General features: G+C 45.4%; 1 protein-coding gene across 5 annotated transcripts in view; it reads right to left on the bottom strand.

Annotated features, from left to right (window-relative positions):
• Window positions 1-22,135, bottom strand: part of numa1 (nuclear mitotic apparatus protein 1) — a 181,695-nt gene that overhangs the window by 38,617 nt on the left and 120,943 nt on the right. For all 5 annotated transcript variants that reach the window (XM_063054722.1, XM_063054721.1, XM_063054723.1 and 2 more), the window contains 4 exons: window positions 18,816-18,938; window positions 14,261-17,194; window positions 5,115-5,183; window positions 3,917-4,018 (listed from right to left, as the gene is read on the bottom strand). In XM_063054722.1, the coding sequence (XP_062910792.1) occupies window positions 3,917-4,018; window positions 5,115-5,183; window positions 14,261-17,194; window positions 18,816-18,938 (3,228 nt within the window). The remainder of the gene's footprint in view (window positions 1-3,916; window positions 4,019-5,114; window positions 5,184-14,260; window positions 17,195-18,815; window positions 18,939-22,135) is intronic.

Below are 22,135 nucleotides of genomic sequence, written 5' to 3'. Positions count from 1 at the left end.
TTATGGAAGGTAGAGAAGGGGAGCAAACAGAAAACATACTTGTCAGAGAAAAAGGTCTGATTCTAGATGGTTTAATGCCATTTCCAGTACGCCAAGTGTAAAGCAGAGCAAAATAATTGTTACTCCGGATCCCAGGCAGCAAAAAAAGAGTGCACAAAGATGAAGAACTCTAATAAAAACATGCAATAAATATAAATACATATAAGACAGCTTACATAAATAGGCTGGTGAGTCTGACATTACTTCCAGGTGAGCCAACACTTCAACCTAGAGACATAGAAAACCTGCAGTACAATACAGGCCCTTCGGCCCACAATGCTGTGCCATACATGTACTTTCTTTAGAAATGACCTAGGGTTACCCATAGCCCTGTATTTTCCTAAGCTCCATGTACCTATCCAGGAGTCTTTTAAAAGACCCTATCGTTTCCGCCTTCACCACTGCTGCCGGAGGCCATTCCACGCACTCACCACACTCTAGGTAAAAAACTTACCCCTGATATCTCCTCTGTACCCGTGAGACTTTCGGGGTCACCCACTGTATCTGGTGCTCCTGGTATGGCTTCCTGTACATCGGTGAGACCTTTCACCGAGCACCTTCTGTCTGCCAGAAAAAGCGGGATCTCCCGGTGGCCGCCCATTTCAATTCTACTTCCCATTCCAACATGTCAGTCCATAGCCTCCTCTAATGCCACAATGAGGCCACACTCAGGTGGGAGGCGCAACACCGTATGTTCCATCTGGGTAGCCTCCAACCCAATGGCATGAACATCGATTTCTCAAATTTCCAGTAATTGCCAACCTCCCCCCCACCCCCCTCACTTCACCATTCCCCATTTCCCCCTCTCACCTATCTCCTTACCTGCCCATCACCTCCTTCTGGTGCTCCTCCGCCTTCCCTTTCTTCCACAGCCTATCAGATTCTCCCTTCTCCAGCCATTTATCTCTTTTACCTATCCACTTCCCAGCTCTTTACTTGACTCATTCCCCTCTCCCAGTTTCACTTATCACTACCACCTTGTACTTCTTTCTGCCTTTCCCTACCCCCTTCTTAACCTGACACTTCATCTGTCTTCTCCAGTCCTGATCAAAGGTCCCAGCCTGAAACGTCGACTGATAATGTGGTTAACTGGATCAACAAATTTGTGGATGACATCAAGACTGGGGGTGTAGTGGACAGTGAGGAAGGTTAACATGGCTTGCAAGGGAATCTGCATCAACTGGAAAAATGGGCTGAAAAATAGCAGATGGAATTTAATGCATACAAGTGTGAGTTTTGCACTTTGGTCGGACCAACCAGGGTATGTCTTACACCGTGAATGGTAGGGCACTGAAGAGTGTGGTAGAACAAAGGGACCTATGAATACAAGTCCATAATCTGTTGAAAGTGGCATCATAGATAGATAGGGTTGTAAATAAAGCTTTTGAGACATTGGCCTTCATACTGTAAATCAAAGTATTGAGTATGGGAGATGGGATGTTATGTTGAAGTTTACAGTGAATTCATAAGAATAAACACTCCCTCACTATGTATGGTCCAACAGTATGGTAGATTTACAACAGGTCAAACCGAAATAAAGACAAAAGAGCATACAAAATAAGTCAGGGAAATGACAATAGATAAGCACAAATCTGGGGAAGGGTACAAAACCATCTTAAAGGCACTGAATATGAAAAAGTGGAAAAAAAATATGAAATGACAGCCACACTGCCAAGGTCAGGCCACTTCCCTAAATTTAATGGTCAGAGAAGAATGGCGGTGGTAAGAGAGGTTACTGTGATGCAAACAGTCACTGTGAGTCAGCTGCAGAAGTCAGTGGCTGTAACTGGAGATTAAGTTCATGGCTCCACAATCTCTAAGGCCTTGCTCAAAAAGGACACTTATGGAATAGTGACAAGGAAGAAGCCCTGGCTTAAAAAAAGCATATCCTTGACAGTAAAGACTTTACCAAGCATCACTTAGAAGCCACTGTAAAGATGTGGAAGGTGGTCTTGTGTTGGATGAGATTAAAGTGGAACTTTTGGTCTCAACACTAAGCGGTACATGTGGTATAAATCTAATACTGAGCTTCAGGCCGGTAACACCATCCCTTCTGTGAAGTATAGTGGAGGTAGCACCATGCTGTGGGAATGCTTCTCAGCAGCAGGGACTAGAAACCTGGTCAGGATTGGTGGGAAGATGAATGCTGCTAAATACAGAGAGATCCTGGATAAAAACCTGCTAGTCCCTAACAGAAATGTTAAACTGGGGAGGAAGGATGACCCAAAGCACACTGTCAGAGTGACTTCAGATGAAGAAAACTGATGTCCTTGAGTGGCCCAGTCAGAGTCCTGACCTCAGCACCTCTCGAAAGACCTCAAGATTGCTGTTCACTGCCACTCTCCAACTAACCTGACACAGCTTGAACAATTTTGCAAGGAAGAATGGGCAAATCTTGCTCTATCAAGTTGTGCAAAGCTAACAGAGACTTATCCAGAAAGACTGAGCTGCGAGAGGTGGCTCAACTAAGTCTAAGCAAAGGGGTGGGGTGAATAGTTTTGAACTGCTGACCTTTCAGTTTTTGCATTTTTAGTGTTTCAAGCTTTAACATTTTCCCTTTTTTTTGTGTTTACTGTGAAAAATGGAGCATGTGATTCACAAATAAAAATTCTCAGTTAAATTATTCAAAGTCCATGGTTGCAATATTCATTTATGTGAACAAAGGGTTGGGAGCCGAACACTTTTACAAGACACTGTAAGTCAGCCATGATGAAATGATACAGCAGACACAACGGTCTAATTCTGCTCCTCCATCTTGTAGTCTAATGGTCTAAACCTTCTTATCCATGTACCCAACTGTACCCTTGCTATGTCCCAACAAGGCATTCCCCCTTTCACCAATGCCAGCCATGGTTTCACCCTCTTCCTTTCCAGTCCTGGAGGGTCTTGGCCTGAAAAGCTTCAGGCCCATTATCTAATAAAGGATACACAATCATTGGAGAGAAGGCTCAGAAGAGGTTCGTGTGAATAATCCAAGAATGTAAGGGTTAACATACGAGAAGCATTTGATGGCTCTGGGACTGTACTGGCTGGAGTTTAGGAGGGAATCTCATTGAAACCTGTCGAGTATACAGAATACTGGCCTAGACAGCGTGGATGTTTCCTATTACGGGGGATTCTAAGACAAGAGGACACAACCTCAGAATGGAGGGATGTCTATTTAGAAAAGAGATCAGGGGGAATTTCGTTAGCCGTGGGCCAAATAGTCCAATTATGCTCCTACTTCTGATGGTTTAAACCCTCCTAACCATGTACCAAGTGTACCCTTGTCTCTCCCAACAAGTTTGAAGGCTTCTTCCTTCCCAGTTCAGATGAAGGATCTTGGACTGCAACGTCGACTGTTTATTAATTTCCACAGATGCTACCTGACCTGCTGAGTTCCTCCAGTATTTTGTATTTGGCCATGCCTTGGGCTGTCTAGCATCCAGCAATCTCAGTGAGTGTCCCATGATCTTGTGATGTGGAACCAATTAAATTAGTAATCAAATGACCAATTAAATGAATCTCCTCTGACTACACAGTGTCCATATCCCTCCATTTTCCTCACATTCATGTGCCTATCTAAACGTCTCTTAAAAGTCCCTAACGTGTCTGCCTCTACCACCACTGTCTGCGTAAAAAAATTTGCCCCTCAAAACTCCTTTTAACTTTTACCCCTTCTCGCCATAACTGCATGAACTCTGGTATTAGACATTTCAACCCTGGGAGAAAGATATTGACATATTGTCTGCCTACTCTATCTATGTCTCTCATAATCCTATAAACCTCTATCAGATCTCCCCTCAGCCCCTGCCAATCCAGAGGGACGAACCCAAGCCTGTCCAACCTCTTGTTAGAGCACACACTCTTGACTCCTGGTTCCAGTGAGGTTACAGACCTGGGCCTTGACGTGCTGCACTATCTCCTCCTTCTCCTTCAGCTGGGTTTTCAGCTCCATCACCTGCTGCTCCAACTTCTCCTGCGTCTCGTTATCCCGAGCCTGCAATGGTACAACAAACGTCACGCTCGGACAGAACGTTCACGTTAAGGCGGAGAATCGGTCAGCAGCTGGGATACATACAGTAACTCATAAGGCATGGGAGCAGAACTAGGCCATTTGGCCCATTGAGTAGCTCTGCCATTGTATCATATCACCATATAACAATTACAGCACGGAAACCGGCCATCTCAGCCCCTCTAGTCTGTGCCGAACTCCTACTCTCACCTAGTCCCACCAACCTGCACTCAGCCCATAACCCTCCATTCCTTTCCTGTCCATATAGCTGTCCAATTTAACTTTAAACAACAACATCAAACCTGCCTCAACCACTTCTGCTGGAAGCTCGTCCCACACAGCTACCACTCTCTGAGTAAAGAAGTTCCCCTCATGTTACCCCTAAACTTTTGCCCTTTAACTCTCATGTCCTCTTGTCTGAATCTCCCCCACTCTCAATGGAAAAAGCCTATCCACGTCAACTCTATCAATCCCTCTCATAATCTTAAACACCTCTATCAAGTCCCCTTTCAACCTTCTACGTTCCAAAGAATAAAGACCCAACTTGTTCAACCTTTCTCTGTAACTTAGGAGATGAAACCCAGGTAACATTCTAGTAAATATTCTCTGTACTCACTCTATTTTGTTGACATCTTTCCTATAATTCAGTGACCAAAACTGTACACAATACTCCAAATTTTGTGTACAGTTTTGGTCACCGAATTATAGGAAAGATGTCAACAAAATAGAGAGAGTACCGATTTATTCCTCTCAACCCTATTCTCTTGCTTTCTCCCCGTAATCTCTGACACCCTTACTAATCAAGAATCTATTGACCTCAGCTTTAAACATACCCAATGACTTGGTCTCCACATCTGCCTGTATCAACAAATGACATCTTGGCCCCCGAAGCATGGTGACATTTGTGGTACTTCCCCCATCCCGGGACAGTCCTCGCTGATTCGATGCAAACCACGTTATTTCAGTGTAAGTTTTGACGTACATGTGACAAATAAAACTAATCTTACTGCTGATCTCTGCTGGATTTAGGTTTTATAGGGGGAGCAGTGGTGAGGCTGGATCCTGTGCACAAGAGGCTTACCACAAGTTTCTGTAGTTTGGTTTTAGATGCCATGTCGTGCTGAGTTAGCTTCTCATTCAGATCCGAGACCTGGAACAAGCCAAATAAATCCCATTCATAAAGTGACATGAGTCAAAGGGCTTCCAGAGGTCAGACCCTACAAATACAACTTTATCTACGAAAGGGAGAGCAGAAACAACAGTTATTACCCCTCAACCATCATACCCTTGAACCAGAGGAGGTAACTTCACTCACCCCATCACTGAAGTATTCCCACATCCTATGGACTCACTTTCAAGGACTCTTCATTTCATGTTCTCAATATTTATTGCTTGCTCACTTATTTATCTATATACTAGTAAAACTCTCATGCTCTGTCTGTCTGTTTGCGACCTCAAATTAGCACAAACGGTGCATTACAGCTGCACTTTTTTTGGCTAAATAGAATTAAAATGCACTAACTTACAGAATGCAGGCAAAGTTCAGGGTTATATATTAGTATAAAATTGCTCATTCGCCAAAAATCAACAGGCTGCCTTTCATCCGAGACCCAATCGGCCATCATGGAAATTGGGACGCCACAGCCCAACGCATGCGCAGGGCCAGCCTCAGCAGCGACACCTACCGGAGCGAAAGGGCAGGTCAGCTCTATTTTGAGGGGTCACATTCTGCTGATCACCATCAGCATGTGCAGGATTGGGACAGATCTAACTGCCGGCCATCAATAAGAGATAATTAAATCTTATTGTAACGACATACTTCGAGACACCCATAAAACCCTTTGCTACAGTCAAAGGACAACAGTGACTATATCATGTCCATTTAGGAGAGCAAAAACCACATCATCAAGAATAATCAGCATCCCTTGGTGTTAGTGCTTCGTATTTTCTATCCAGCATTAGGGTAACAAAAAATTGGTCAGCCTAATTATGCCACATGGAAAGGGAAGGGGACATTATGGTCAAGAGATGATGCCAAACGTCGTCGGGAAGCAGCAAGGAGAGGAAGAGAACAAGAATCGGATGAGGCCAGAGCCGCAGGACTCTAGGATCAAAGAGTCAGGACAAAAAAAGATGAGAGAAGAAGAGACAGAGGCATGCACGCCAGGATCAGAGACAAACAACAAACAGCAGAAGAGATGAAGAGACAGGGGATGAAAGGACTGCACGTCTCCAGAATGACAAAAACAGGCACAGAAGGAGGAGAGAGGAAGAGACAAACGAGCTGAGAAATACACGTCTCCAGGATCAGAGACAAAGAATAAACAGAAGAGCAGAAGAGTTGGTGGATGAAAGGACTGCACGTCTCCAGAATGACAACGAGAGGCACAAGGGGGGCAGATAAACCAGAACTGATACCATCAAAAGTGTCCTTCGTTAAACGAGGAGGAGCTATATTTGCTTTGCTATGCGTCATTCTCCTTTAATAAACTGAAGTTTTCTACTTCAGTTTCCAAAGCAAAGCAATACCAATAGCATTCAGGAAAATTTAATGTTCATTCTGGTCACATCAGACTGCACTACCCTTCTCTCAAAGGGTGCCCCAACGGGTCACCCCGCTGTCTAGTTATTACTATTTTGGGGTTATTCTTATTATATTTGCACAGTTCATTGTCTTTTGCACTTTGGTTGAATCAGAATCAGGTTTAATATCATTGGACATATGTCATGAAATGTGTTGTTAAGCAGCAGTAGTACACTGCCCGTCTTGTCTATGGTCTTTCATTGATTCCATTGTGTTTCTTCATACCTACTATGAATACCAACATGAATCTTAGGGTTGTAATAGGTTGACAAATATGTACTTTGACGATAAAATTACTTTGAACTTTGGAGAGAATCTTCCCATTCTTCTCAAGAGCAGAAAGGTAATGTTGCAGTTCTATAAAACCCTGATTAGACCACATTTGGAGTACTGTGCTCAGTTCTGGTCACCTCATTATAGGAAGAATGTGGAAGATTTAGAGAGTGTAGAGAAGATTTACCCGGATGCTGCCTGGATAAGAGAGCAGGTCTTATATGAGGAGAGGCTGAGCAAGCTGGGGCTTTCTCTTTGGAGCAAAAGAGGATGAGAGGTAACTTACTAGGGATGTTAAAGGTGGTAAGAGGCATAGATCAAGTGGACAGTCAGAGACTTTTTCCTAGGCTGGAAATGGTTAATATGAGGTGATTGGATGACAGTATGGGGGAAGTCAGAGGTAGGCATATTTTTACACACAGAGTGGTGGGTGCATGGAGCCTCTGCCAGGGCAATACATTGGGGACATTTAAGAGACTCTATGGCACATAGATGATAAGAAAATGGAGGGTTATGTGGGTGGGGCGGGTTCAGATTGATCTGGAGTCGGTTAAAAATGTCAGCACATTATTGTGGGCTGAAGAGCTTGGACTGTGCTGTGCTATTCTGTTTTGTTTTCTTGTGTGTTTTAAGTCCTGCCCATTTTATCACTGACATTCATTACTTGTACATAGGACCGTACAGTGAAATGTGGTGTTTACATTAACAACAAACACAAGCTAAGGGTGAGCTGAGGGTAGCCCTTAAGTGTCAATATACATTTCGGCAACAATATAGCATGCCCACAATGTTCAGAACAAACACAAACAACTAAACTACACAAATATTTATAAAATTCCTGGCATGAATTAGATTTGAATATTCCGAGCAGTACACAGTTTCTTTTACAGTTACAATAGAATCTTACACAATCAAGGTGGACAGTCAGTCTTTCCCAGGAAGGGAGTCTAAAACTAGAAAGAACAAGTGGTCCATTTTGGAGCTGGTGCTGACCCCTAGTGTTCACTTGGCAGATCACAAGATGCGTTGTATTTGACTGCAGACTGCAACAACATTCATGGACTCGGGGACTTAGACAAGATTTTTTTTGTGTGACTATATGTTTACTGCTGCATTATATGTGCTATATGTGCCGTGTGCTGTGTATGACTCTTGGTACTGTGCTTTGTACCTTGGCCCCAGAGGAACACTGTTTTGTTTGGCTGTATTCATGGGTATTCCTATTTGGTTGAATGGCAATTAAACTTGAACTTGGAACTTGTTTTTAAGGTGAGAGAGGAAAGAATTAAAGAGGAACTGAGGGCTAAAATCCTCTCCCTCACCCACAGAGTGGTGGGTATAAGGAACGAGTAGCCAGGGAATATGATAAAGGCAGGTACAATTATTACACTTGTGGCATAGAGTGAAAACACAGTCTTTTTCCCTGGGAGTGGTGCTAAAAACTAGGTGTTATATAAGATCAGAGGCCATGCTTTTAAGGTAAGCGGAGTGAAGTTCAGATGGCTGAAGTAGGTTGGCGTGGATGAGCTGGGCCGAAGGGCTTGCTTCTAGGTCATGTAACACTATGACAAGCTCCCAACCTTGCACTTTATTGCTTACCTGCACTTTCTTTGCATCTGTTACACTTTATATTCCTTGTTATAAGACACAAGAACAGAATTAAACCATTCACCCCATCAAATATATTCTGCCATTCCATTATGGCCGATTTATTTTCCCTCTCGCATCCCTTCTCCTGTCTTCTCCCCATAACCTTTGACGCTCTTTCTAATCAAGAATCTATCAACCTCTGTTTTAAATATACTCAATGACTTGCCCTCCTCAGCTGTCTCTGGCAATGAATTCATAGATTCACTATCCTCTGGCTAAAGAAATTCCTCCTCATCTCTGTTCTAAATGGACGTTCCTCTATCCTGAGGTTGTGCCACTGGTCCTAGACTCCCCCACTATAGAAAACATTCTCTCCACATCCACTCTATCTAGCCTTTCAATATTCGGTAGGTTTCTATATAACCATATAAACCATATAACAATTACAGCATAGAAACAGGCCATCTCGGTCCTTCTAGTCCGTGCGAACTCTTACTCTCACCTAGTCCCACCAACCTGCACTCAGCCCATAACCCTCCATTCCTTTCCCGTCCATATAGCTGTCCAATTTAACTTTAAATGACAACATCGAACCTGCCTCAACCACTTCTGCTGGAAGCTCATTCCACACAGCTACCACTCTCTGAATAAAGAAGTTCCCCCTGATGTTACCCTTAAACTTTTGCCCTTTAACTCTCAACTCATGTCCTCTTGTTTGAATCTCCCCCACTCTCAATGGAAAAAGCCTATCCACGTCAACTCTATCTATCCCCCTCATAATTTTAAATACCTCTATCAAGTCCCCCCTCAACCTTCTACGTTCCAAAGAATAAAGACCCAACTTGTTCAACCTTTCTCTGTAACTTAGGTGATGAAACCCAGGTAACATTCTAGTAAATCTTCTCTGTACTCTCTCTATTTTGTTGACATCTTTCCTATAATTCGAAATAACATTGGACGCAGTACAGATCCCTGAGGCACACCACCAGTCACCGACCTCCAATCTGACAAACAGTTATCCACCACCACTCTCTGGCGTCTCCCATCCAGCCACTGCTGAATCCATTTTACTACTTCAATATTAATACCTAACGAGTGAACCTTCCTAACTAACCTTCCGTGTCGGACCTTGTCAAAGGCCTTACTGAAGTCCATATGGACAACATCCACTGCTTTACCCTCGACAACTTTCCTAGTAACCCCTTCAAAATATTCAGTAAGATTTGTCAAACATGACCTTCCATGCCCAAATCCATGTTGACTGTTCCTAATCAGACCCTGCCTATCTAGATAATTATATATACCATCCCTAAGAATACGTTCCATCAATTTACCCACCACTGACGTAAAACTCACAGGCCAATAATTGCTAGGTTTACTCTTAGATCTTCAATGAAATTCCTCCTCATTCTTCTAAACTCCTGCGAGTACACTTCTTATATGTTAACCCTTTCATTCACAGGGTAATTTTCATAAACTTTACCGTGTACTACCTCAATACACTGTGTAATAAACTGATATGTATGAAGAGCATGCAAGGCAGGCCTTTCACTGTATCTTGTGGAGTTATCTGAATATAGAAACATAGAAAACCTACAGCACAACACAGGCCCTTCGGCACACAAAGCTGTGCCGAACACGTACTTACTTCAGAAATTACATAGGGTTAACCATAGCCCTCTATTTTTCTAAGCTCCATGTACCTATCCAGGAGTCTCTTAAAAAGACCCTACAGGATCTGCCTCCACCACTGTCGTTGGCAGCCTATTCCATGCATTCACCACTTTCTGCGTAAAAAACATACCCCTAACATCTTCTCCGTATCTACTTCCAAGCACCTTAACTGTGCCCTCTCGTGCTAGCCATTTCAGCCCTGGAAAAAAACCTCTGACTATCCATGCGATCAATGCCTCTCATCATGCTGTCCAAGTTGCATGCCATCTTGGACAATGTCTCCCATCCACTACATAATGTACTGGTTGGGCACAGGAGTACATTCAGCCAGAGACTCATTCCACCGAGATGCAACACAGAGCGTCATAGGAAGTCATTCCTGCCTGTGGCCATCAAAATTTACAACTCCTCTCTTGGAGGGTCAGACACCCTGAGCCAATAGGCTGGTCCTGGACTTATTTCTTGGTACAATTTACATATTATTATTTAATTATTTATGGTTTTATATTGCTATATCTATACTCTATTCTTGGTTGGTGCAACTGTAACAAAACCCAATTTCCCTCGGGATCAATAAAGTACGGCTATGACTATCTCTATTGGGTCACCCCTCATCCTCCGTCGCTCCAACGAGAAACCCTATTCTCATAAGGCATATTCCCCAATCCAGGCAACAAACATCCTTGCAAATCTCCTCTGCACCCTTTCTATGGTTTCCACATCTTTCTTGTAGTGAGGCGACCAGAACTGAGCACAGTACTCCAAGAAGGGTCTGACCATGGTCCTATATAGCTGCAGCATTACCCCTCGGCTCCTAAACTCAATCCCACGGTTGATGAAGGCCAATGCACCGTATGCCTTCTTAACCACAGAGCCAACCTGTGCAGCTGCTTTGAGTGTCCTATGGACACGGACCCCAAGATCCCTCTGATCCTCCACACTGCCAAGAGTCTTAATACCATTAATACTATATTCTGCCATCATATTTGACCTACCAAAATGAACCACCTCACACTTATCTGGGTTGAACTCCATCTGCCACTTCTCAGCCCAGTTTTGCATCCTATCAATGTCCCACTGTAACCTCTGACAGCCCTCCACACTATCCACACACCCCCAACCTTTGTGTCATCACAGCAGATACTAATTCACAAAGGACCAATCTTCTATTCTTAATGTGGATTGTTAATGACAAGCAGTAAATTGAAGAGAAAAGCACACCTCTACACTAACCAAACATTTATTTTGGGCATCTGGGATCTCTCTCATCCAAAGTTTTTAAGAAATTTTTTGTCATGAGTTTGTCCTAGCACAGATGTTTGAACACACAGAGGTGTCTCCCACTGCATATACAATTCAAAGGATGCCTGTTATAAACAGACCTCCCAACAGGAGCTGGGAGGTGAACCACAGATTAGAACGGGAAATAGAAAAGGGGTATCAAAAGGGCAATGATATGATAGTCATGGGAGATTGCAACATGCGCAGGTCAATTGGGAAAATCAGGTTGGTAATGATCTCAAGAGAGTGAGTTTGTTGAATATCTACAAGATGGCTTTTTAGAGTAGTTTGTCATTGGGCTTACGAGGGGATGGGCTATACTGGATTGGGTGTTATCTAATGAACTGGAGGTTATTAGGGAGGTTAAGGTAAAAGAACCCTTGGGAGACAATTATCATAATATGATTGAGTTTAACTTGGAATTTCATAGGGAAAAAGTAAAGTCTGATGTAGCAGTATTTCAGTGAAGTAAAGGAAATTACAGTGGTATCAGAGAGAAGTTGGCCACAGTAAATCGGAAGGAGCTGCTGGCAGAGATGATAGCAGAGCAGCAATGGCGTGAGTTTCTGAGAAAAATGAGGAAGGTGCAGGATAGATGCACTCCAAAAACAAAGAAATACTCAAGTGGCAAAATAGTACAACCATGGCTGAAAAAGGCAGTCATAGCTAATGTAAAAGCAAAAGAGAGGGCATACAACAAAGCAAAAAATAGTGGTAAGTCAGAGGATCGGGAAGCTTTTAAAACCTACAGAGAGCAACTAAAAGAATCATTCGGAGGGAAAAGATGACATATGAAAGAAAGCTATATCAAAGTGGATAGTAATAGCTTTTTCAAGTATGTAAAAAATAAGAGAGAGATGAGAGTGGATATAGGACTACTAGAAAATGAAGCCAGAGAAATAATAACAGTGGACAAAGAGGTGACAGATGAACTAAATGAGTATTTTGTATCCGTTTTCACTGTGGAAGACACTAGCAGTGTGCCAGATATTGAAGGGTGTGAGGGAAGAAAAGTGAATGCAGTTACTATTACAAGGGAGAAGATGCTCAAAAAGTAGAAAGACCTAAGGATTCATAACCCAGATGAACTGCACCTAGGGTTCTGAAAGAGGTAGTGGAGATTGTGGTGGCATTAGAAATAATCTTTCAAAGATCATTGGACTCTGGCATGATGCCAGAGGACTGGAAAGCTGCAAATGTCACTCCACTCTTTAAGAAAGGAGGAAGTCAGCAGAAAGGAAATTATAGACCAGTTAGCCTGACCTCAGATGTTACAGTCAATTGGTAAGGATGAGGTTATGGAGTATTTGGTGACACAGGACAAAATAGGGCAAACTCAGTATGGTTTATGGTTTCCTAAAGGGAAAATCTTGCCTGACAAACCCGTTGGAATTCTTTGAGATTACAAGTAGGATAGATAAAAAGGATGCAGTGGATGTTGTATATTTGAACTTTCAGAAGGCTTTTGACAAGGTGATACACGAGGCTGCTTACAAGTTAAGAGCTAATGGTATTACTGGAAAGTTACTGGCATGGTTAGAGCATTAACTGATTTGTAGGAGGCAGTGAGTGGGAATAAAAAGATCCTTTTCTGGTTGGCTGCCAGCGACTAGTGGTGTTTCTCAGGGGTCAGTGTTGGGACTGCTTCTTTTTATGCTGTATATCAGTGATTAGGATGATAGAACAAGTTTGCAAATGATACAAAGATTGGTGGAGGGGCAGGTAATGTTGAGGTAACAGGTAGGCTGCAGAAGGACTTAAAACAGATTAGAAGAATGGGCAAGAAATACAATGTTGGAAAATGCACGTTCATGCACTTTGGTAGTAGAAATAAACATGCGGACTATTTTCTAAACTAGGAGAAAATCCTAAAATCTGAGATGCAAAGGGACTTGGGAGTCCTTGTGCAGAACATCCTAAAGGTTAACTTGCAGGTCGAGTCAGTGGTGAGGAAGGCAAATGCCATGTTAGCATTCACTTCAAGAGGTCTAGAAAGAGCAAGGATGTGATGCTGAGGCTTTATAAGGCACTGGTGAGGCTTCATCTTGAGTATTGTGAACAGTTTTGGACTCCTACCTAAGAAAAGATGTGCTGGCATTAGGAAGGGACCAGAGGAGGTTCACAAGGACGATTCCAGGAATGAAAGGGTTGTCATACGAGGAACGTTTCATGACTCTGTGTCTGTACTCACTGGATAAGGGGGGATCTCACTGAAACCTTTTGAACATTGAAAGGCCTAGACAGAGTAGATGTGAAAGGATGTTTCCCTTCATGGGGAGTCTAGGATAAGAGGGGACAGGTTCAGGATAGAGCACCATCCATTTAAAACAGAGATGCGGAGAAATTTCTTTAGCCAGAGGGTGATAAATTTGTGGAATTCATTACCACAGGAAGCTGTGGAGGCCAGGTCGCTGGGTGTATTTAAGGCAGCGACTGATAGGCTCAGAATTGGACAATGCATCAAAGGTTACAGAGAGAGGACTGGGGAATGGGGCTGAGGAGGTAAAAAAAAAAGGATCAACCATAATTAAATGGGGAAGCAGACTCAATGGGCCAAATAGCCTAGTTTGCTCATATGTCTTATGGTCTTAATTCAGATCTGATTGTGAAAGAACAATGTCATTTTAAGTCCTGAAATTCAACCATCTGCTGTTACCTTTGATCTCAAGGGGATAAAAATGTGACGTACCTTTGGGTTTGTGAGCGCCTACTGAGAGTACCTTGCTGAATAACGACTGATATATCGCCAGTGTCAGTGTCTCTTCGGTGACTTTGACCACAGTCACAACAGTACATGTACCATGATGAATCAGTTACTCACTTACCTGCGCAATTAGTTGCTCTTGTTCTTCCTGAAACTTGCGCTTGTCTTCCAAAACCTTGGCCTTCGCCTTCTCGTACTTGCTGGTCACCTCTTCTATTTTCCTCCGGCTTTCATCTTCTCTCTGCCGACTGGCGGCCTGCTCCTCCATGTGCTGGGTGGTGAGCTGGCTCAGCTGCTTGGCGTGAGCCTCGCGGGCCTCGGCCAGCTCAGCCTCCAGCTTCCCTCTCGTTGCGGCCAGCTGGCTGCTCGTCTGCTGGAGCTGCTGGATTTCCTGTTGCTGCTGCTGGCAACGCCCCTGCACGGTGCTTAGCTGTCCCGCGTCGGCCCTCAGCTCGCCCAGCTGCCTCTCCAGCCGCTCAACCGTGGCTCGCCGCTGGGACTCTGCCTCGCTCAGCTGGCACTGGGCCTTGGCCACTTCTCCACGGAGCTGGGCCAGCTTGGCCTCCTTCTGGGAACTGCTCTCCTGCTCTGCCCGAGCCTGCTGCTGTAGCTCCGCCACCAGCCGGTTCCCTGAAGCTACCTGCTCTTGCAGGGCCTGGATGGCCTGCCTCTGGGTGGCAGCCTCCTCATCCTGCAGTCTGGCAGCTGAGTCCCTCTGTCGTGCCTGCTCCTCTCGTAGGGCCTCCAGTTCTTTTCGCAACCTCCCTTCCGCCTCCGTCGCTACCGTCACCTCCTCCCTCAGCCTGGTGCTCTCCTTCTGCTCACCCGTGAGCTTGCCCCGCCAGGCTGAGACCTCCAGCTCGAGAGTGTGCACTTTCTTTCTCTCCTGCTCCAACTCCTCCCGCCGCAGGTCCAGCTCACGGTTCCGGGCCTGTTCCGTCGCCTCTTTCTCCTGCAGCACACCCTGGAGTTCTGCTTCCAAGCGGGCCAGCTCGCTCTGCTTCCCATCGCACTTGCCCTCCAGCTGGGCCACACGCGATCGCAAGGCCTCTAGGTCGGCCTCCCTCTCTTGGCGCAGGCTGAGGGAGGAGCGCAGCTCTTGCTCAGCTGCCTCGGCCCTCTGCCCAGCCCGGCGCCCTGCCTCCTCACTGGCTGCTATCTTGGACTTGAGCTCTGCCAACTCTCCTTCCCTCTCAGTGAAAGCCTGGGCATACCGGGCCAGCTCGCTCTCCTGGCTGGCTGCCTTCGCCTTCGCGGCCTCCAGCTGCTCGTGCTGCCTCTTGACAGTCTGCTGGAGCTCGGCTCTTCTCGCCCTCTCGGCCTCCAGTTCAGATATGGTTGCAGCACTCTCCCCCTGCCGCTCGTCCTCTGCCTTCCTCAGGTCCTGTAGCTCAGCACGCAGCGCCCCCAGCTCAGCCTCCAGCTGACCCCGGCATGCCTCCTCCTCGCTTTCCGCCCTCCGTGCTCCCTCCAGCTTAGCCTCCAGCTCGGAGAGTCGCCCCTTCTGCTCCTCCAGCCCAGCTCGCGCCTCTGCCAGCTCTCGGCACGCCTGCTCCAGCTCAGCACTGCTCTTACTGGCCTTCTCTTCTGCCTGTGACAGGCGCTCAGATGCCTCATTCTCGGCAGCTTCCAGCTTATGCCGCCAGCTGGCCGCTTCCGCCCTCGCCTCAGCCTCCAGTGCTGCGGCAGCTCTTAGCTGTGAGAATTCGCTCTCCGGCACTGAGACCTTCCCCTCTTGGCCGGCTTCCAGCTTAGCCAGGCGGCCCTCCAGCTGGCCATTCTTTGCCCTCTCTTCCGACAGCTCAGCCTCAGCCTTTTCCCTCGCCTCCTTCAGGTCCACGACTGCCCTGTCCAACTCGGCCTGCTGCTGCCGGGCAGCCTCAAACTTCTCCTTCCAGGAGGCGGCCTCTTTACGGAACTTCTCTCCCTCTTTTTCTCTCTCCTCGACCATCTTCAGAGCATTCGAAAGGTTACTCTGCAGCTCTGCTGACTTCTCGAGCTGCTCGTTCATCGACTGCTTGGCCGTGGCCTGAGCCAACTCCTGAAGCTTCAGTTGCTCAGATAACTGGGCCTTGACTCCATCTCGTTCTTCTCTCAGCTCCTTCAGCTCCTGAGTCAGCTGGCAACGCTGCTGGGCTTCAGAGGCCCGTGCCTCTTCCCACTGCCTCCTCTCTCCCTCCAGCCCTTCAACTGCACTCTGCAGGGAGGCAAGCTGCTCCCGGAGGGCCTCGTTATTTTGAGCTGCATCAGCAAGGTCCACCAGCCTGATCTTGTGATCCTCCAATTCCTCTCTGGTCTTCTGCAACTCCACTTTCAGGGCTGCAACCTCCTCGGAATGGCTCTGCTTGTGAGCACTGCAGGCCGTCTGAAGGTTCTGGTTTTCAGACGTCACCTCTGCCACCTGCGTGTCCAACATCTGCACCTTCTCCATTAACTCATTCCTCTCCTGCTCTAGGCTTTCGATGCCCACATGGTTACTTTCCAGCAACTGTATCTGTTTATTGAGCCTTTCCATTTCGCTCTCCTTCTCCGCCTTCAGAGTTTCATACTGTGTGACGACCGAAACCTTCTCGCTGCAAATCCTCTCAGACTCTTGCTTAAGGGCTGCCATTTGCTGCAGTGCGCTCTCCCGCTCGGCCTCCAGCCGCTGCTCGAAGGCCTGTAGTGTTTCTTCTTTAGCCTGCAGGGTCTCGCCGAGGCTCTCCAGCTTGGAGCGGAGATCAAGGACTGCCTGCTCCTTGCTCTGGGAGTCCTCGGCCAGCTGGTGACGCAGCCTCTTCTCCTCCTCCAACTCCAGCTCCTTTTGCATCAGGGAGTTGTTTGTTTTGAGAATCTCCACGTTTAGGGTGTCCAGCTGCCCCAACAGCTGCTCCTCCTGAACCCGTGCCTCCTGCTCAAGCACTTCCTTCTGGTCCATCAGCTCCGCGATGGACTGCTTGAGGCTGTCGACTGTCTCAGCGAGGTGGCTCTTCTCCTCCTTGTGAAGCGTGGTCTCTTGTTCGAGTTCCGCTGCTTTCGCTGTCAGCTGTGAGACCTCCAACTTCAAAGCTTCCAGCTGCAATGGGGGGAGGGGGGTGGGCAAAAACAAAATTTACACTTTGATCATAAGATTAGGATGTTGGAAATCTTGAGCAACATCAAGGATAAACTTTATTCACCATATACATTGACATATATTAGGAATTTGCTGTGCTGTGTTGGTCAGGGTATGACATGCAACCAAAAACATTATAAAGAATATTATTAAAAAAATGCTCTTTGTGCTCAGTTCTGATTGCCTCGTTATAGGAAGGATGTGGTAACTTTAAAGAAGGGGCAGAGGAAATTTAGCAGGATGCTGCCTGGATTAGAGAGCATATGTTATGAGGAAAAGTTGAGTGAGCTCGGGCTTTTCTCTCTGGAGCAGAGGAGGATGAAAGGTGACTTGGTAGAGGTGTCTAAGCTGATAAGTGGCATAGATAGTGTGGACAGCCAGAGGTTTTTCCTAGGGTGCAAATGGTTAATACGAGGGGGCATAAATTTAATGTGATTGGAAGAAAGTATAGGAGGGACATTTGCGTTCTTTTTTACACAGAGAATGCAGGGTACGTGGAATGGATTGCCAAGGGTGATGATAGAAACAGATACATCAGGGAAATTTAAGAAACTCTTAGAAAGGCTCATGGATGATAGAAAAATGGAACGCTTTGTAGTAGGGAAGGGATAGGTTCATCTTCGGTTAAAGTTGACATAACATTGTGGGCCAAAGGGCCTGTAATGCTGTAATGGTCTATGTTCAAAACGTTAAACCAAGGCAGCCTTTGTCCTCTCTGGATCACTAAAGAACGGTCCTGCTCTCAACCATATCACTACACAATATAGCGTCTAATTATCCAATTGCTTGTAGGACCTTGGTTTAACTGAAGCAATGAAAACACTTCAGAAATACTTCACGGGTAAATGCTATTAGCATTGGCCAAGCTTTGTAAACAGTGCTTCAGAAATGCCATTTCAATATGACTTCCCATTCTGATATGTTTGTCCACGGCCTCCTACACTGCCAGGTTGGAGGAGCAACACTTCATATTCCATCTGGGTAGCCTCCAACCTGATGGCATAATCATCCATTTCTCTGACTTCCAGTAATTTCCCCACCCCCCCTCTCTCTTTTCCAAACCCCAGTCCGGTTTTATTCGCAGCCCTTCTCTTCTCCTCACCCCCTCCGGTGTCCCTTCTCCCTTTCCCACACAATCCACTCTCCTCTCCTATCAGATTCCATCTTCTCAGCCCTTCTTACATCTACCATCTCCCAGTTTTAAACTTCCTTCTCCTCTCTCACTCATCCAACTACTGCCTCACCTGTCACCTGGTACTCCTTTCCCTCGCACCATATTCTTATTTTGGCTTCTACCCCTTTTCTTTCCAGTCCTCCTCCATAGACGCTGCCTGACCTGCTGAGTTTTATCTGTGTTGCTTTTGAAATGGAAGCCATTTTCCAGTTGACTATGGTCAGCCACTCACTACCTTCACAGACCAAACTAACCAGGCCCTCAAGATACAAAACTCTGTTCCTCCTGCACTCTGTGCGTTTCTCACAATATAACCCTGTTTAATGAGGAAAGTTCAAAAGAAAACTACATCAAAAAATTCCAGAGGGCCAGTGGTTCCAAGTCCTTACATGTTTGAATGTGACCTACCTGAAGAACATCACCGATCACCTCTCCTTTCACTTCACTTGAACTCTCCCCAGCTGCTGCCAGTTTATCTTCCATCAACGATATTTTCCCTTCCAATATCTGTATCCTTTCCTCCATCAGTTTCTGACACACACACAGGCACAGAGACAAAGAACCATAATTAGAAAGATGAATATTCACAACAGTCTCTCCCCCTCCCTCTCTCTCACACACACCCACACAGGACACAAAGCAAACATGCAATTTGAAGTCACTCCAGTCACACAGAATGTATTTTTGTTTCAAACCGGCCTATCCAATGTGCACATAGCAAGGACTATAAAACACAGGAACAGAATTTGGTCTTTTGGTCTATCGAGTCTGCTCCGCTATTCCATTATGGCAGATTTACCCTCTCCCTCCTTCACCCCATAACCTTTGACACCTTACTAACCAAGAACCTGTCAGTTTCTGCTTTAAATATATGACTTGTCTTCACAGCCTTCTCTGGCAATGAATTCCAGACTCTCCGTTCTCTGGCTAAAGAAATTCCCCTTCATCTCTGTTCTAAATGAATGTCCTTGTATTCTGAGGCTGTGTACTCTGATCCTAGACTCTCTTACTGAAGGAAACACCGTCTCCACATCCACCTATCTAGGCCTTTCAATATTGAATAGGTTTCAATAAGATCCCCCCCTTCATTCTTCTAAACTCTAGTGAGTGAAAGCCCAGAACCATCAAATGCTTCTCATATATTAACCCTTTCATTGCCATGAACACTAAGTGAGGTGATCGGTTGGGTAATTCTTCTTGCTGGCAATAGCTGCTGTCAAGCAGATCCTAGAGTTGTGCACACAGCATCTGATCAGGCAAACTCAGACTTATCTTCTCATCTATTTGGGTTTGGGTGAAGGATGTAGGACAGTATCAAACTCCACATTACACAAGGCCGTTGGGACCAAGTGCAGTGTACAGAACTGACCAGTTCCTCCATGTCTCTCATCCACAAAGTTCAAATAATCCTGGCCTGAAAGTTTCCACCTGGCCACCTCGCCCCAATGCCCAGCTCTCACAGAACCTACAGGAAAGTGTGAACAAGTGTTACCCAGCACCAGCTGACTCTAGTTAACAAGATAGCTGTACCCTTGGCCTCAACTTGTTCACATGTAAATAATGAATCATTTCATCCCAAGGGCGACACAATAGTGTACAGCTAGTGTAACAGTATTACGGTGCCAACAACACAGGTTCAATTCTGCCTATTAGGAGTTTGTACGTTCTACCTGCGGTATTCCTCCAGGTGCTCCTGTTTTCTCCCAAATTCTAAAGACGTTCCAATTAGTAGGTTAACAGGTCACATGGGTGCAACTGGGCCATGCTGTATTGATGCTCAATGAGCTGAACAGCTAATTCTGTTCCTATGTCTTATGGTATCTCTATACTAATAAACAGTGAACCTCTTCATTCTAAAGGAAATACAAACCTTGTTCATGCTGCCTTCTAAAGATTAAGAGATTTAAGATTAGCTTTATTTGTCACACGTGAGCCATCAACTATCAGCTGTTGAACCGGAAGGGATAATGTTACTCAGCTTCACACATCCCAACACTGAACTATTGACTGGGTCTCAAAGCCACAGATTTGCCTAGCAGGAACTGAGAGTTGGGGCAAGGGCTGGGCCTCACCAGCTTATGGGCTCACTTTCAAAGACTCTTCATCTCATCTCCTTGATATTAATTGCTTATTTATTATTACTATTTTGGGGTTTTTCTTTTAATATTTGCACACTTTGCTGTCTTTTGCAAATTGGTTGTTTGTCTGCCTTGTGTGCATTTTTCCCAACGAGTCTATTGTGTTTCTTGCATTTACAGAGCTAGTGTGCTTCTCTGGGGGTGGTAGCACAGTGTCCAGAATGGAGTCGGAGCTGCCCTCCCGAGGTTTCACTCAGCGCAAGGCCATCTCTGTTGTGGCTGCCTGCAGATTTTTTAGCGGCATTCAAAATGGACTTGGGCCTCAAGCCGCAGCTGCCAGAGGTGAGGGGGTCTGGACAATACAGTACACATACATATTTGTCTGGTTGTGTTTTTACTAATATTCAGCATGTGCTTGTATATGCAGACTGGGCCTCAAAGCCATGATTTGCCGAGCGGGAACTGAGTGTTGGAACAAGGACTGGGCCTCAAAACCATGGTGTCAGGGGCCAGTCAACACATGATATCAGTGGGCTAGGGGGTCTGTTACTGCATATACACATTTATATTTTGCATTGTTGTAATCTTACTGATATCCTAATTGGTTTATTGACTTCTATGCATCAAGCCAGGCATCACACGAGGAGGGGGCGATTGAAAGGTGGGCCTTGGGACTCTTATCACATGAGTGTGATCTTGTGTGTGCTTACTGAGTGTGACTGTTGGTGACGTGGCTTTGTACCTTGACCCCATTGTAACACCGTCTCATTTGGCTATATTCATCAGTATTCATACATGGTTAAATGACAATTAAAGCTGAGTTGAATTATTGTGAATGCTTACAAGAAAATAAATCTCAGGGTTGTATATGGTGACATATACAGTTGCAAGAAAAAGTTTGTGATCCCTTTGGAATTACCTAGTTTTCTGTATTAATTACTCATAAAATGTGACCTGATCTTCATCTAAGTTTCAGTAATAGACAAACACAATCTGCTTAAACTAATAACATACAAACAATTGTACTTTTCGTCAATACTGAGTACACCATTTAAATAATCACAGTCTAAGTTGAAAAAGTTGTGAACCTCTGGGGTAATGCCTTCCACTAAAGTTATTAAGAGTCAGGTGTTCCAATCAATGAGATGAGATTGGAGGTGTGGGTTGTAGAGCTGCCCTGCCCTATAAAAAAAGGACACAAAAAGTCAGGTTACTGACAGCGCCTGCTCTTCGCAAGAAAGATCTGTTTATGTGGACCATGCCTTGCTCAAAACAACTTTCAGAGGACCATACAAAAATTGTAGAGATGCGTGAAGCTGAAAAAGGCTACAAGAGCATTTCTAAAGACCTGTGTGCTCGTCATTCCACAGTAAGAGAAATTGTCTGCAAATGGAGTAAACTCATTATCGTTGCTACTCTCCCTCGGAGTGGACATCCTGCAAAAATCACACCAAGAGCACAACGTGCAATGCTGAAGGAGGTGAAGAAAAACCTGCAGAAGTCTCTGTTCATGTGTCCGCTATAAGAATGAACAGAAAAGGTGTTCATGGAAGGACACCACGGAGGAAAACACTGCTCTCCGACAAAACAACATTGCTGCACATCTCCAGATTGCAAAAGATCACCTGGATGTTCTACAATGCTTCAGAG

This window comes from Mobula hypostoma, chromosome 7, assembly GCF_963921235.1.
Source record: "Mobula hypostoma chromosome 7, sMobHyp1.1, whole genome shotgun sequence".
Taxonomy (NCBI): Eukaryota; Metazoa; Chordata; class Chondrichthyes; order Myliobatiformes; family Myliobatidae; genus Mobula; species Mobula hypostoma.
Note: the sequence above shows the minus strand (reverse complement) of the source record. Positions and strands in the feature narration are given on the sequence as shown.